Genomic DNA, 15,190 nt, shown 5'->3' on the forward strand with positions numbered 1-15,190 from the left:
TGTCGAAACAAAGGAAATTTTGCCCAATTTTTGTTAGCTCTTAGTCGCCTTAGCTTAGCCTTAAGCATGTTTCTAATGATCTAATATAGTACGAAATCTCTTGAATGTAGAGTTGTGAGCTGGGAAGGAGAACGCGTAGTCGTTAAGGAGACGTAAAGGTATGTAAGGCTAGTTCTCTTCTTTCGAAGGAATGACTTCTATATTGTGATTTCCTTCCTACATTTTCATGACTTCTTACATGCCAAAAGATGAAAGTTAAAAATTGTTAAGAGCTTCTTATGAGATAAAGATGAGATATCTTCCATGATAATGATGAGATAAGAGACAATCAGTTACAGGTTATCTCTTCATCTCATGCTCTCTTACTTCTTTATTATGTTGATATACATGTCTTACATACTCAGTACATTGTTCGTACTGACGTCCTTTTTCTTTTATGGACGCTATGTTCATGCCCACAAGTAAACAGGGAGACGGCGCAGACGATTAGGAGCTTATTCAGCAGATTTGCAGGAGCACTCCACTACTCCGGAGTTGCCACTCGTTGGTATATACTTTGTGCACATTTGGGGCATGGCGGGGTCCTGTCCGGTCCTTATGATTTCAGTACTCTAGTTAGAGGCTCGTAGATACTTATGTGTGGGTAGTACATGTTATGAGACTTCTTCAGTGTATACTCTGTACATCGTTTTTGTATCCTTATGGGACTATGTATGCACACATGTTTCGGAAGATATTCAGAGATCCTTCTATGATAAGTTTGTGTTGAAAATGATATATGCCAGGTTGAGTATGATAGTTAGCATGATAAGTGGTGCTCGGTAGTTAGCTCTGGGTACCCATCATGGCCCCTTAGTTGGGTCGTGACATTAACCCAAACAATCAGTAAGATCACTAATCATGTGAACCTAGATCCCTTTAACATATAAACAGACTTCTAAACTAACAGAACATAGCATTGTTCATGTGCCCTAGCAATGGACCACACAGACTCATGCTTAAAGACCGAAAATGATTATCAGTGTACAGGTTTGAGAAATGTGGGCATACCATTAGTTCCATTATTGAACATTTGCTAAAAGGGATTCAGTTTAATAAATCATGGATCAAAGAATATTCTAGGCAAACAATATGATCCAAGACAGGATAACATTCAATCACTAAAATGTTTCTAGTATTATTCCCCTTTGTCATGCTATAAGAATACTTCTTGCATAATACATTAACCATACAAGATTTTGACAGGACTACACAATACATTTAAAAAGGCAATGAACAAGGGTCAAAACATATAAACAGGTCCAACTACTAAGCATTAACTAAGGCAGAGGGACATTACTCATCTAGTATAGCTGCCACATAAACATACTTAAACACACTAAGCTAGCACATAAAAGCACACTTAATTAGGGCGGATTAAACCAAACAGCATGTGGCCAACATTCAATAGTAGGAAATCAAATGGAAATAGTCAACAAGACAACGTAAGCATGATGAAACTAACTATATCAATATACTTGGCAGGCTTCTAAATCATATTGGAACATGGCAATAGACAAACATCATTATTAGTAAATTCTAGGTCCATATTTTAACCTAGATGCTAACAACAATCATGCCTTTATAACAGGGCTTAACCAAACCAAAATAACACTTGTAAAGAACAGGGCTTGGCTAAAACAGGTTAAACTAAACCGTGTTTAACATGACAGATGTATAAGACTAGGCTAAGTTGATATACAGGACCAAATGGACTGAACTAAACCACCCTACAAAGATGAGTTTCTACCACTAAACAACATTCAGACATATGACATTTTTATTTAACTAACACATAACATGCATGCTAAACTAATCTAATACATAAAGCTTCATCTAACTAAGATAGATTAAACTAGATTTAATAAGAACTAAACAAATCTTAGGCTGAGATTAACATACCAAAGCATACTACATGAACTAAATTAACAGGCACAGAAAAAACATTTTTAATCAAATCTAAACTAAATTAACACATAAAAGCATCTGACATAGATAACTAAATAACTAAACAACTAAGAGTTTGTAAAAAAAAAAATGGGGGGGGGGGGGGGGGGGGGGGGGAAGATTACCTCTTCTTGGCGCTGCCTTAAGTCAAGATTTGGACTTGAAGATCTTCTTCTCCCAAATTAACTCAACCACGAACCCAAAGAGAATAAAGAAGACACAAAGTTTTAAAACTAACTAAGACACAAAGTTTTAAAACTAACTAACTCAGAAAAGTTAAAGGTCTCAAAATGTTTGAAACACTAGGTATTTCGAGTTTATGTGTATGCAAGTGAAAATTTTAGATTACCCTCCTTTTTCAAATGCAAGTTAGGGGTCCTTTTATATAGAAATCCCTAAATCCCCCAAACTCTAGGTGTATCGATGTGGGAAAAATCCCAAACCTGGGATTTCCTCCTCACAGATAGCATCGTAGGGATAGGATTAAATCAAATAGAACATCAAGGGTCCGATTTTGACCAACAAAACTCAATCCCAAAAGTTAATAAGAACGCCTTATTCAAAAATCATAAACAAACAAGAATAATTAAAGATTTACAGTGTTTGACCGTTTGAAAGCAAGAAAGAGATCAAAATAAACAATGGTAATACCTTGTTTGGTCGATTTATGATGGAAATAGTTGAAAACATTAATTGCCTTACTCTTTAAGGCCATACAGACCTGGAGAAAGCGAAAAGCTTCTGAGATTATGCCAAAAATGGCGTTAAATGACGAGAGGAGTGAGGGATGGCCCGAGGCGGCTAGGGTTTCCTTTGAAGGAAACCCTCTCTCTCTCTTCACTTATGGGTCGTTTGGTTGGATCAAATAGGGGGGTGGTTATCCCCCTTTAGCAACCGAAGTGGGTCGAGTCATGCCCTTCGTTGGGCTGGCCTGATATGGATTAAAGAAAAAACAAATCGGGCAACCCATTGTATACATGTATACTTGATATACACGTGTATATGTATAAACATGTATATATGTGCGTATACATATGTATATGGAGGGTCATACATGCAATAAGTAGCCAAATTAAAATAATGTCCCTCGGTTGGACAGTTAAATTAAGGCCTTATTTAAACTAATTTGCTAATTACATAATGATTTTTTGTAAAAATTGACCTTAATTGAATTAGGCCATGAGTTTGGCTATTTCAATTATAACCGTTTAATGGGCAATTTTCAGAATCAAATCACATTTAAAACTTAATTAATTATGACAAAATTCTAATAAATTGACTAAATAAGAATTGAGGGGTAAAAATGGCTAATTTACTTAATTAAACAGATTCCTTGCATTAAACAAAGAAAAATACTTTGCAAATTGATATTTTAACAATTTAGACAATTAAGTGAATAATTGTGGTAAATTAATTTCTCTCTTGGTTAATTTTAGCCAAAGTATTATAATTATAAAAATACTTAAATTAATTTATAATATTATAGAAATTATTTTATCAAACAAAATTGGTAAAATAATATCTAAATTATTTCATAAAATTATTTTGACTTCTAAAAATACATATTTCACTCTACTTAATATTCAGGGACTTTGGGTAATTAAAACAAATTATGGGAGGTCAAAAATTAGGTGTCAACACCATCGTCTTATATACTTATACTGTGATAATATCATGGAGGATTGCTTCAGTCCTTCAATGAAACACTCCTTAGGACCATGGTACCATCGTGGTATATAAATATACTGAAACGGTATCATGGAGGACCACTTCAGTCCTTATCTTAATCCTCCATGATACCATCATGATATATAAATAAACTGCGATGATATCATGGAGGAAGGCGTGTGGACGAGGGGGGCACGTAGGGTAATTAGTTTGGGCTAGACTTGGCAGAAGCAAAAATAGTTTGGGAGGGGACATGAGCGGACAATTAGTGATGTTTTCCCTAAAAACAAGTCGTGTTACCTACTTTAAGTTAAACTCTAAATATTTTGTAAAAATACATTGGGCTTACCCTAAGCCCCAGCAGCTGGATATATAAGGATTAGAGAAATTAAGAGGTGTCCAACATGTTTCATCTATTAATTCTTTGAAACCACTCCCATCTTCCTTCATTGGAGAAGCAGATACAATAGAGGCAGTATAGATACTTCTCTTCACTGTCCCAGATTTAAGGCAAGCCATTCCAATTTTCTTCACTGCATCAAATGTAGCCACAGTTTTATTTTTGTACTGCAGGTCAGAATTACTTATATTAGTAGAAGAAGAAAACAAGAAGAGTCAATAATAATTCGACGTTTTTCCTTCTTTTGGCAGTTTATGGGTTGCATATGTACACCATCTCTGTTCCTATTCCATTTATGTGATATTATTTGATTCAATCTAAAATTTTAAAAAGGAAAAAGGATTTTAAAAATTTGTAGAAAATACAAGGCATAGTTTCTCGCGTGGTTATATATTAAAGGTAAGATGAAAATTGTCAAATAATTTAAAAAACTATATAAATATATACTAATTCCGTTTCTAATAGATAAAAGATTTTGTGCCACGTAAGTAGGGATAGAAAAAATAATATCTACATCCGTATACGAAATGAGAGTGGTGGGTTTAGATGGATAAAGATGCAACCATGATCAAGGGTGCCCTTAATATAGCGCACAATAAGTTTGAGAGCATTCATGTGGACCTCCATCGGGTTATGCATGAATAGACAAATCTGTTGCACAACATACGAAATGTCTGGTCTCGTGAACGTGAGATATTGCAGTGCACCTGCCAGGCTGCGATAAAGTGAAGGATCCTTAAATGGTGAGGTAGAGGTGCCACTTAACTTCGGTTTGGTGTCAACTGGCGTGGCACTTGGCCTACAAGACGACATGCTAGCTCGTTCTATGATCTCTTCGGTGTACTTCTTTTGAGATAAAAATAAACCACCTGCATGACGAGTAACTGCTATTCCCAAGAAATAACTGAGTGGTCCCAAATCCTTCATAGCAAATTCAGAGTTGAGAAGTGTCATGATAGACTTGCGAAGATCATCAGAGGAGATAGTTAAGATGATACATCCACATACAAAAAAAGATACGCCACATCAATACCTTTTCGGTAGATGAACAGAGAATGATCAGACTTGCTGTGGGTGAAACCAATACTAGAAACATAGTCAGCAAATCGTTTGTACCAGGCCCGGGGAGCTTGCTTGAGGCCATATAAGGACTTCTTTAGTAAGAAGACCTAGTCAGGATGTGTAGGGTCTCGGAAACCCACGAGTTGATGCATATAGACAGTTTCCTCGAGTTCACCATGTAAGAATGCATTTTTCACATCAAGTTGGTGAATAGGCCAAGCATTAGAGAGAGCTAGACTGAGAACAGTGCGGATGGTCGCCGGTTTCACCACTGGGCTAAAAGTATCACCAAAATCCACACCAACTTGTTGAGTTTTGCCATCACCTACAAGTCGGGCTTTATGCCTCTCAAAGGAACCGTCAGAGTGTTCTTTATGTCTAAAAATCCACATAGACCGAATAACATGCACATTAGGTGGGCGAGGCACTAACTCCCACGTCTTATTTTTAATAAGAGCCTTATACTCATCTTCCATAGCCATTTTCCAATTCGGGTCACGTAAGGCAGACACGGGGTTACTAGGAAGGGGAGATTTGGATGCATGAGTGATGAAGCTGTATTTTGAGTTAGGCTTGACAATACCGTGTTGACTCCTAGTGATCGGTTTTTAGACTGGGAGAGGGCAGTGGACTGTGGCGAACGGGGGCTGGACAGTGGGGCTGTCGGTAGCAGCTGAGGGTGAGGCAGATGTGGCCGTGGGGCTGCTAGGACCAGTGGGCAGCGGAGTATAGTCACTGGACGGTGGGTTGTTTTGCGAGGCTAAATGGTGGATTACATAAGGAGAGGGACCATCATCCAGAAAATCATAATGGTGACGATCTAAGGGAGTATGTAGCTTAGCAAAAGGAAATTGGGTTTTATTGAACACGACATGACGACTTATGATGATTTTCTTGGATGATAAATCATAACATTTGTAACCACGATGATGGGATGGATAGCCTAAGAACACACATGGGGTGGAACGAGCTTGAAGCTTGTTAATGGTATTAGATGGGAATAGGGGGTAACATAGGCAACCAAACACCCGAAGATGAGAATATGATGGATCTTTGTGATAGAGTACTTTGAGAGGAGAATGATAGGTGAATCCTTTATGGGGAAGAATGTTGAGGAGGTAGGTGGCCATTTGTAATGCATGATGCCAAAAACAAGGAGGTAAAAACGCATGAGTGAGTAAAGTACGAACCATGTTGTTTATTGTTCGAATTTTTCTTTCGGCCTTTCCATTTTGTGATGAGGTACGAGGACAGGAGAGGCGAAAAGACAAGCCATTAGATTTACAAAACTCGTAGAATGGACCGTTATCAAATTCCCTACCATTATCACATTGAATGTTCTTTATTTCCCATTCAAATTGAGTGAGATAAATTTCGAAAGACTAAGAAAGTGGGTAATGTTTGAGACTTAGTTGATAAGGGAAATGTCCACAAAAAATTAGAGTAATCATCCAAGAACAAAACATAATATTTGTGGCCCGAATAGCTCAAAACGGGAGATGTCCAAAGATCACTATAGATAATATCAAATGGCATACATGTTTGTGAATGAGATGCAACAAATGGCAATTTAGTCTGTTTTCCAAGAGTGCAGGAATGACAAACATGAGACTTAATCGGTCCATTACATTTAATAAATTTATTTTGCCTAAGGGAGTCGAAAACAGGTGCTCCCGGATGACCTAAGCGATCATGCCACATAGATGAAGTTAAAGCTGCAAAAGACGATGGTGGTGTGGTGGTGATGGGATAAAGCTCCCCCTGACTATCACATCTCATTAGACGCATCCCCGTCTGGTAATCCTTCACAGAAAAACCAAAAGGATCAAATTCAACAGAAACTGAGTTATTTATGGTGAATTTTCGAACTGAGACTAGGTTCTTGATAAGATGAGGAGCATGAAGAACATTTTTTAAGGCTAAAGGTGGGTTGGGGGAAGCTAAGTTGGTATGACCATAACTACGAATTGGAATTGAATGACCATTTCCGACAATTATACCATAATTATTGCTCAAATTAAAATAAGACGAGAGGTTACCTTGCACGGATGTCATATGAGAAGTGGCTGCGGTATCCATGTACCAATTTGCATCCGGCGGAGTGAGCCCAAGTGTGTGCATCGCTGCCTCGATGTCGGTTGGAGTAGGTTGAACGTCGGTAGCGTAAGCTTGTAGTGGACGTGGCCCAAGTATACCAGCCTGCCTCTGTTGAGTGTTGGTCCGTGGCCGTGGAGTAGTTGGATACGGACAAGGAGGCACAGGCCACGACATGTAGGGCCACTGCCATTGTTGTCCATTCCCCATCCAAGGCTGCTGCCACTATTGCTGCTGGTCGTGGTGCTGTTGCCAGCTGCCGCGTCCACCACCGAAACCACCACTGTTTCGGTTGTTGCTGCCCCTATTGCCACCGCATCTGCCACAGTTCTTTCCACCATTGTTGCTGCGGTTTTGATGCCTTTTACCACTATTATTCTGACGGTTTGGGTGGTTATTTCCAGGAGAGGGATTATCGTCGTAATCCCGAGCAATCATGGCATTAGCGGATCCCGTGGCAAGCTATTTGGTGAAAGATTGTAGGAGAAAGATGATGATGATGATGTTGACGCAGAGATGGAGGAAGAGAGAGGAGCAGAATCGTACCCTAGTCTGAATGGTTATCAATTTTAAAAATCGACGAAATATGAATGGGTTTTGCTTTTAAGCAAAAAATAACCGAGTCAAAACCAACTATATTGATACCTACTTAAAATTTATAATTGCCCACATACATATGTATATTTTTATGTAAAATACATAAGATTTTATGGTATATATTATTTCCTTGTACTCTTAATTCAATACTCTGCCTTTTCTAGGACATAAATTAATACCTGAAATCCTTCAGAATGCAACAAAGGGGTGGCAACATGGAAAACAAATTCACAGCCTTGAATAGCCTCCTCAAATTCCTCTTGCCTATAAATGTCAGCTTGAAATAACTTGAACCTTTTATCTGCCCATTTGAACCTCTTCATTAGCCCAACCTTTGACTCATCCTCTGCATTTCATTTCAATAAACTTAGAAATCATTTAGGAGCAGTTTGGCCAGGAGAATTATTCAGTTTTTTCGGATTTTTATTTTACTTTATTTCAAAATCGGTATTTGGTTATCAAATTTTCAAATCCAACTTGGAGTTGGATTCTAAATTTGGAAGAGTGCTCCAAACCTGTTTTCCATTTTCATCTTCATAAATTCTAAATAACGTGCTCTCTTCTTTTCTTTGTAAAAAGTATAACCAAACACAAAGACTTCATAAATTCCTAATAAAGTGAATAATATTTGAAATCTATGACCAAACGCTACTTAAAAAAAATCCAAATATAGACGAACTTCGGTTTTATACTTCTTGGATTAATCCTCCAAAAGTTTGCTAGGTCCATATCGAATTCTTCAAAAAATGAATTTTTAGAAGATCCGACACGGATATGACTTGCGATTTTTAAAAGATCTTAGCAACATAACTTAGAGTAAAGAAATTAAAAACATACCCAAATTCCTGAGGGTAGCGTGAACAGTGTAGCCTCTATCCAAAAGTTTTTTTACAAGAGAACCTATGTACCCTGCACCTCCTGTTACACACACCTTACAGCTACTTTTCTCCTCCATTTGATGGCCTCTATCTCTTCCTCAGCCACTTCTTTATATGTATACAAGGGACATGATCTAAACCATTAATTAATGGATATCATTTGTTGACTTTTCTCTCGTATTGTGTGATCTGTTAAAAGTCTATTTTGGTACATCGAACATCTATATAGAGAAATTAAAACGGCAATGTCCAACGTGCTTTTATGCCATTGGTTTTAGATTACACATTGACATTGTAATGAATATTTACGGCCTAGAATCAATGCGACTTAACATAGTGCATGTTTTTAGTTCTCATTATGACAAAACTAGTGAACTCATCCGCGCTACGCGTGAATAATAAAACCTCATTAGATTTTTAAAATAATCTTTTCCACAGTATTTGGATATTAAAAATATTTTAGACAATATTCTTAGCTTCAAATCCGAATACATTCAATTCAACTTATAATCCACTACCTAATTTTTTGTATTTTAAATATAGTTAATTTTTATAGGATAAAGGTGCAAATATATCCCTCAACTTTGCAATTTAGAGCAGATATACCCCTCGTTACAAAAGTGGTGTATATATACCCCTGTCGTTACAAAATGGTGCAAATATACCCCTGCCGTTATAAAATGGTGCAAATATACCCTTTTCGCTGACATAATTTTTTTAAAAAATCATTTAGGTTATTTTTTAATTAAAAAAAATGTCACGTAACTTTAAAAAAAAGTCTACTTATTTTTTTTAGTAGACATATTTTTCTAATGCCACATGGTAATTTGTTTTCTGACGTGTCGGGTCTGGTTCGTTTAAAAAATATCTCTGTGACTTTAAAAAAATAAGTCTACACATTTTTTTAGACGAACCAGACTGGACCCACCAGAAAAAAAAATTACTATGTGGCTTTAGAAAGGTATGTTTACTCAAAAAAAAAAAAAATGGGTAGACTTTTTTTTAAAGTCATGTGACATTTTTTTTAATTAAAAAATGAACTAAATGGTTTTTTTTAAAAAAAAACCACGTCAGCGAAAAGGGTATATTTGCACCATTTTGTAACGGCATGGGTATATTTGCACCATTTTGTAACGGCAGGGGTATATTTGCACCATTTTGTAACGACAGAGGTATATATACACCACTTTTGTAACGAGAGGTATATCTGCTCTAAATCGCAAAGTTGAGGGATATATTTGCACCTTTGCCCCATTTTTATATAATCAAATAGTAGTGATTTCTTTAAACACGTGTAAAGAAAGAAAAAGAATTTCAATAAAATTGATCTACATCTGTGCATGCATATCTATGCATGTGTATAGTAAATATGTGTGTATATACACTCTCATTATGTAGTTAAATTTTACAATTTTTATATATTTTATTTTCTAGGGTTTCATTCCATGCTTGATTTCGAGCTAGTTCTTTACTTTTCTTTGGTGCTTTGTTTTTCTTTCAAAAGGAAAAAACAAAGTAGGGCAAGAGCGAAACCGTGGACTCCAAATTCGCAAAATCAAACTGATTTTATTTTACGCAATTGTTGTCTTTATAGTTCATTTCCTTCTTTCCTTTCTTTTACCTTTTATCTTCTTTATTTCATGTTTTTTTCTTTTTCAGAGTTTACTTTGTTAAACGTTCGTTTTTTCAAAAAGAAATTATAAGTAACTGAAAAATCCAAGCATGAGATAATTTTTCAGATAATGTAAACTGAAACATAAGAAGAAAGGATAAAAATAAATAGATAAGCATTATGATTGAATAAATCATAATCCACCCCTCTCACTTTCACGATTCATAATATACACTAAACAATACTGATATTCCTAGGGCGAGAATATGCAACTTCGTTTAAGACATATTCAAAAATCACTTTATCTCAAAAGCTTATATATCTTTTAGGGCATATTACGCGTAAAAACAAAAAGTCCTTTTTTTTTTTTTTTGTGAAAATCATCTTTAGTATGTTGAGAAATCACATCAGCACAAAACAAAGCAATCCAACAAGAATATCATATTTGCATTATGAATCTAATGAGACGCTAAACTTAACTACAAGACTAATATTTTAATCTAACATGAACGTAATATGAAAATTCCAATATTTAAGCTAAAAAAAAGTAATATGATAATCACTATTACGGACCAAAGAAAACCTAAGCAAATTGCTATATACCATATATATGAGTACACCCTTATAAATATAGAGAAATAAAAGGAGCAATAAGGCAAATAAAACACTAGACTGACTCTCTGAAGTCTTACGACTTGTTACTTGTAGCAACTAAGAAAGATGAGAGGAATTACCAATAATGATTCACAAGCTTAAGAAAGAGTTTCAACCAATTTATGAAAGATTCTATTCATCCACATACTTAGCCTCCGAAATACATAAATGCATCCACCAAAAACGCCATTAAATTATTTTTCATCATCGATTATATGAACCGGATCCCTTGTTCAAGCGAAATTCAACAGAAAATAGGGGAAATCATTGCGTTTGAAACATGCAAGTAGATAATCAGTTTATAATTTGAAAATCGTAGAGCCTCTTGATCATGGATACTTTTGGCATAGATACATTTATGAGAAGAAGAATCTAGTAAATGACACGAATACTTGAAGGTGGGGCTTACCCATGTTTGAAGCCTATCAGGCTATTAAAATATATAGGATATGGGAGGTGAATAGTTTGTAATTAATTTGAAGGACACCAATCAAAAACCATGAGCACCGTAGCAAAGGACTCAATTTTGGTTTTCTTTGAGAAAGCAAGGGGCAAGTATTTAATAGATAGATTTTTATTTTTATTTTTTTTGTGTGTGTGTGTGTTTTTTTTATTTGAGTTAAGAGTGTGAATCTCTTTAGTGTTAAAAAAAAAAACAGAAAAAGAAGAAAGAACCTGAACTTTCTACGACAAAAAAGGTTAGAGACATTAAGCAATATTTTTTACCGGTTAGATGACATAAAGTGCTCATAAACTTGCACAATAATTCTTTTGGCGGTTACGAGGCTTTAGAGTTATGAATATAATTAATTAATAATTAAAAGTAGAAGTTATGAAATGTGAGTATAGGAGATAATTATTTAAAATGAAATGATTTTCAAAAATGAGAGAAAAAGCCAAAAAAGGAGAAAAAAGATAAATGTCAATGGAGGCTATAGAGAGGTGGCACATAGGATTGTTTATGTCTAGCTTTATATTATATATAGATACCGGTACTTGAGGATTTAAGTTATTACTCTCTCGTATCATTTTACTTGGCCTTTATATTAAAAATAAATTTTTCTTTTTACTTGTTCATTTTAGTAAACTAGTTTAGTGTACGCGTTTATGCGTGTCGTATATCAATGAATATACAATATAAAAAAATCAATGAAAATTATTAGATAATGGATTTAGGTTGTAAAGTAAATATTAAAAAAGGTATTAAGTTCTTGAAACTGATTAATGTTACTTATCCTGGCATATCCACGGACCACATTGCATTGGGCCTGGCTTCCTTTTTCTGGGTTTAGATTTTGGGCCTAGAAAGTCCAGCAAACGTCCCGGTGTTACAAAAGCCTTTTTTTGTGCGGATTGCCCTTCAAAGGCACTGGTCTTTATTTTTTACCCCTCAAATTGGTGATTTTTAATTTTCGCCCTTCGCCTAATATCCCGAGGTTCTGGGTTGGAATCTCAGCTCAGTTAAAAAAAAAATGGAATTTCGCAGGATAGACAGAGTTTTGAAAACTCTGCCTGAGGCCTAACTTTGCTACGAAACTCTGTCTTGCGATTTATTTTTTTTTTTACTGAGCCGGGGTTCGAATACCAAACCTCATGGTATTAAGCAAAGGGGAAAAATTAAAGACTACCAATTTGAGGGCCAAAAATTAAAGACCAGTGCCTTTGAATGATAATCGTGGAAATGACCCTTACAAAAGTGCTCTTTCTTCTCCATATTCAAAGAGAGACGTTGGAAAAGAGGAAGCATCAAAACAATCGAAGATGATATACAGAAATGGAGTTTGTCTTGTTTATTTTTATATATTTGCAATAGTATAAGTTTTAGAAAATTTCTTCAATAAATTATTAGAATTAGTTTAGTTTAGACCGTAGTTAACTATAAGTTTCTAGGATGATACTCAATTTTACTCACTCCGTCCAATTTACGTAACATTCTTTCATTTTTATTTAGTCTAAAAAAGAATGATATCTTTCTATATTTAGTAACTATTCAACTTTAAATTGACTCCCTCTATCCCAAAATACTTGTCGTCCTTACTAAACATACTTATCACAAAATAGTTGTTTTATTTAACCAAAATAAAGTTAAGTAGCTTTTTCTATTTTACCCTTATATTAATTATCTCTAATATAACTTGATTGTTTCTTTCACTTCATTTATCTTATTATATGTTGTTATTACTGTCTATTATTATTGTTGTCTTGACACCTTCTCTTGAACCGAAAGTCGATCGGAAACAACCTCCTTATCTCCGAAGGTAGGGGTAAGGCTTACGTACACTCTACCCTCTCGAAACCCACCTGGTGGGATTATACTGGGTATGTTGTTATTGTTGTTGAACATTTAAGATGTTCTCATTATTAATGAAGTAAATATTTATTGTGGAGAGATAACATGAAAAAATATGTTAAAAGAGTAAAATAGTCAAAATGATATCCTTATAAATGTTTTCTTAAGGGGCATATAAATGAAAAATCCTACAACTTACAAGTATTTTTTGGATAGAGGGAGTACCTTTTTACCCTTAATGAAATAATTTCTAGCCACACAAATTTCTATAGTTTATTTTAGACCACAAGATAATTACGACCCAATACCCATAAGTAGAGCTGTCAATATGGGCTTGGCCCGCGAGGCCGGCCCAACCCAACCCTTCATTTAAGTAGGGTTAGGCTAGGATTTCTTTGGCCCATATAGAAGTGAGGCTCAAAAGCCCAGCCTCTCTTGGCCCGCTGGCCTCAAGGGTTGGGCTAAGGCCAGCCCTTGAGGCCAGAAAAGAATAATAAATTAATTAATTTAAAAAAAATATATATAAGTAAATTAAACAAAAAGATAAAAAGTAATGATAAAAAAAGAATGTACTTACTACTAAGTAGTAAATTAGAAACTAAAGTAATACTTTTTAGTCTTAGAATTTATATTATGCTTAATTTCTTTTGAACGTGATCTGAATTAGCGATCAAAAATAATAATTTATATTTGTTCTCGTAAATTTTTTTCTTCTATGATATGATTTTGCTTAAGAAAGGTGTGGTAGAAGATTCTATTTCATATTGCAAAAGTTTCATGTTCAAATTGTACCAAAAATCACTTAGAAAATGTTATTTCGGAAGACGAAAAAACTTAAAGGGCTGGCCCGTCCTAACCCGCGGCCCGCTTAGGGCTGGGTTGGGCTGCCATTTTGTAGGCCCTTCAATTAAACGGGTCAGTCCGTCCTAGCCCATTTAATTCTTTGGCCCTTTAAGGCTGGGTTGGGTTGGGCTGGGCTAGCCCACATTGACACCTCTACCCATAAGTGATCTAGTTTACCAAATTTGACTAAATTTCTTAGTTATTACGTAGGTATCGTTAACTCTGCGCACTCTTTCTCTCCTTCGTCGGCCTCTGCCCCTCTCTCTCTCTCTCTCTTTGTTTTTTCATTCAGATACACGAAGCAAGCAAAAGGCATATGAACCAAAGAGTAACACACTATTAAGTGTCAATGACTTGTTAATGGAGATAAATCTCAAAAGACCAAATACAATCCATTATCACATCCTTTTAAGAATCTAGGTTTGCCTAGTCTGAAATCTATTATGAAATCTCGAATGGGTGTTGCCTCATTTTGTTGGAAATAGCTCAACAAAGACGATTCTGAAGTTTGGGTTCAACTAAAATTCGATTGAGCTCAGTTTGGTGATTATTGAAGTGAAAATTCAAAAATCTAAAGGCCACCATTATTGGGGGTTTCGAATCTTTGGATAAGGGAAGCCAACGCCACAAGTCTGCTACCAACCAAAACCATGGTCCACATCGAATTCAAAGAACTTCAAATTAAAATAGCTAATGGGTCAAACTCAAAGTGTTTGATAAATAAACATTGTATATGATTTGATAAATAAACATTGTATATGAAGCAATATTGTTGGCAGGTTCAGAATTTTGATTCAGTGTACATCGACATGCTCCATAGTGTCCTTCAAATAATGGAGCTAAACTTTATTATTTTATAACTATATTCATGTTCTCAAATCTGGAAATCTACTTTGGGAAATAAATTCGTGGCGACTGGAACTTGTTCGAATCGATTCGAGTAGCTGAAAATTTGAAAAAAAGACAATTTGGTTCACCTTTGATTTTGTATAGCAGTGTGCATACATTATTTATATATAGATATACAGAACATACATTATCTATACGCTATAATTTGAGTTGATTTCATGTGTTTATACATGCTTATATAAAGAATATACATTTTA

General features: G+C 35.3%; 1 protein-coding gene across 2 annotated transcripts; it reads right to left on the reverse strand.

The window, feature by feature from the left end:
* Positions 1-3,807: 3,807 nt before the first annotated feature.
* LOC132630890 (NADPH HC-toxin reductase 1-like) lies at positions 3,808-8,866 on the reverse strand. Of its 2 annotated transcripts, none has more exons than XM_060346496.1 (3): positions 8,645-8,866; positions 7,987-8,153; positions 3,808-4,221 (listed from the first exon to the last, which is right to left on the reverse strand). In XM_060346496.1, the coding sequence occupies exons 1-3, from the start codon at positions 8,760-8,762 to the stop codon at positions 4,000-4,002; spliced, it is 507 nt and encodes a 168-aa protein (XP_060202479.1). In that variant the 5' UTR covers positions 8,763-8,866; the 3' UTR covers positions 3,808-3,999. The 2 variants fall into 2 exon arrangements, 1 of the variants encoding a protein (XP_060202479.1); XR_009578749.1 differs by lacking the exons at positions 3,808-4,221; positions 8,645-8,866 and adding exons at positions 6,580-6,919; positions 7,156-7,762 and having other exon boundaries at positions 7,987-8,122.
* Positions 8,867-15,190: the final 6,324 nt, after the last annotated feature.

This window comes from Lycium barbarum, chromosome 1, assembly GCF_019175385.1.
Source record: "Lycium barbarum isolate Lr01 chromosome 1, ASM1917538v2, whole genome shotgun sequence".
Classification (NCBI taxonomy): Eukaryota; Viridiplantae; Streptophyta; class Magnoliopsida; order Solanales; family Solanaceae; genus Lycium; species Lycium barbarum.

Excerpts from the sequence above, each read along its gene's own strand:
- LOC132630890 (XM_060346496.1), bottom strand. The coding sequence starts at position 8,762 with ATGGAGGAGAAAAGTAGCTGTAAGGTGTGTGTAACAGGAGGTGCAGGG. Across the intron at positions 8,154-8,644 it reads CGCTACCCTCAGGAATTTGG|AGGATGAGTCAAAGGTTGGG; the intron begins GTATGTTTTTAA and ends AATGAAATGCAG. Across the intron at positions 4,222-7,986 it reads TGCATTCTGAAGGATTTCAG|TACAAAAATAAAACTGTGGC; the intron begins GTATTAATTTAT and ends TCTGACCTGCAG.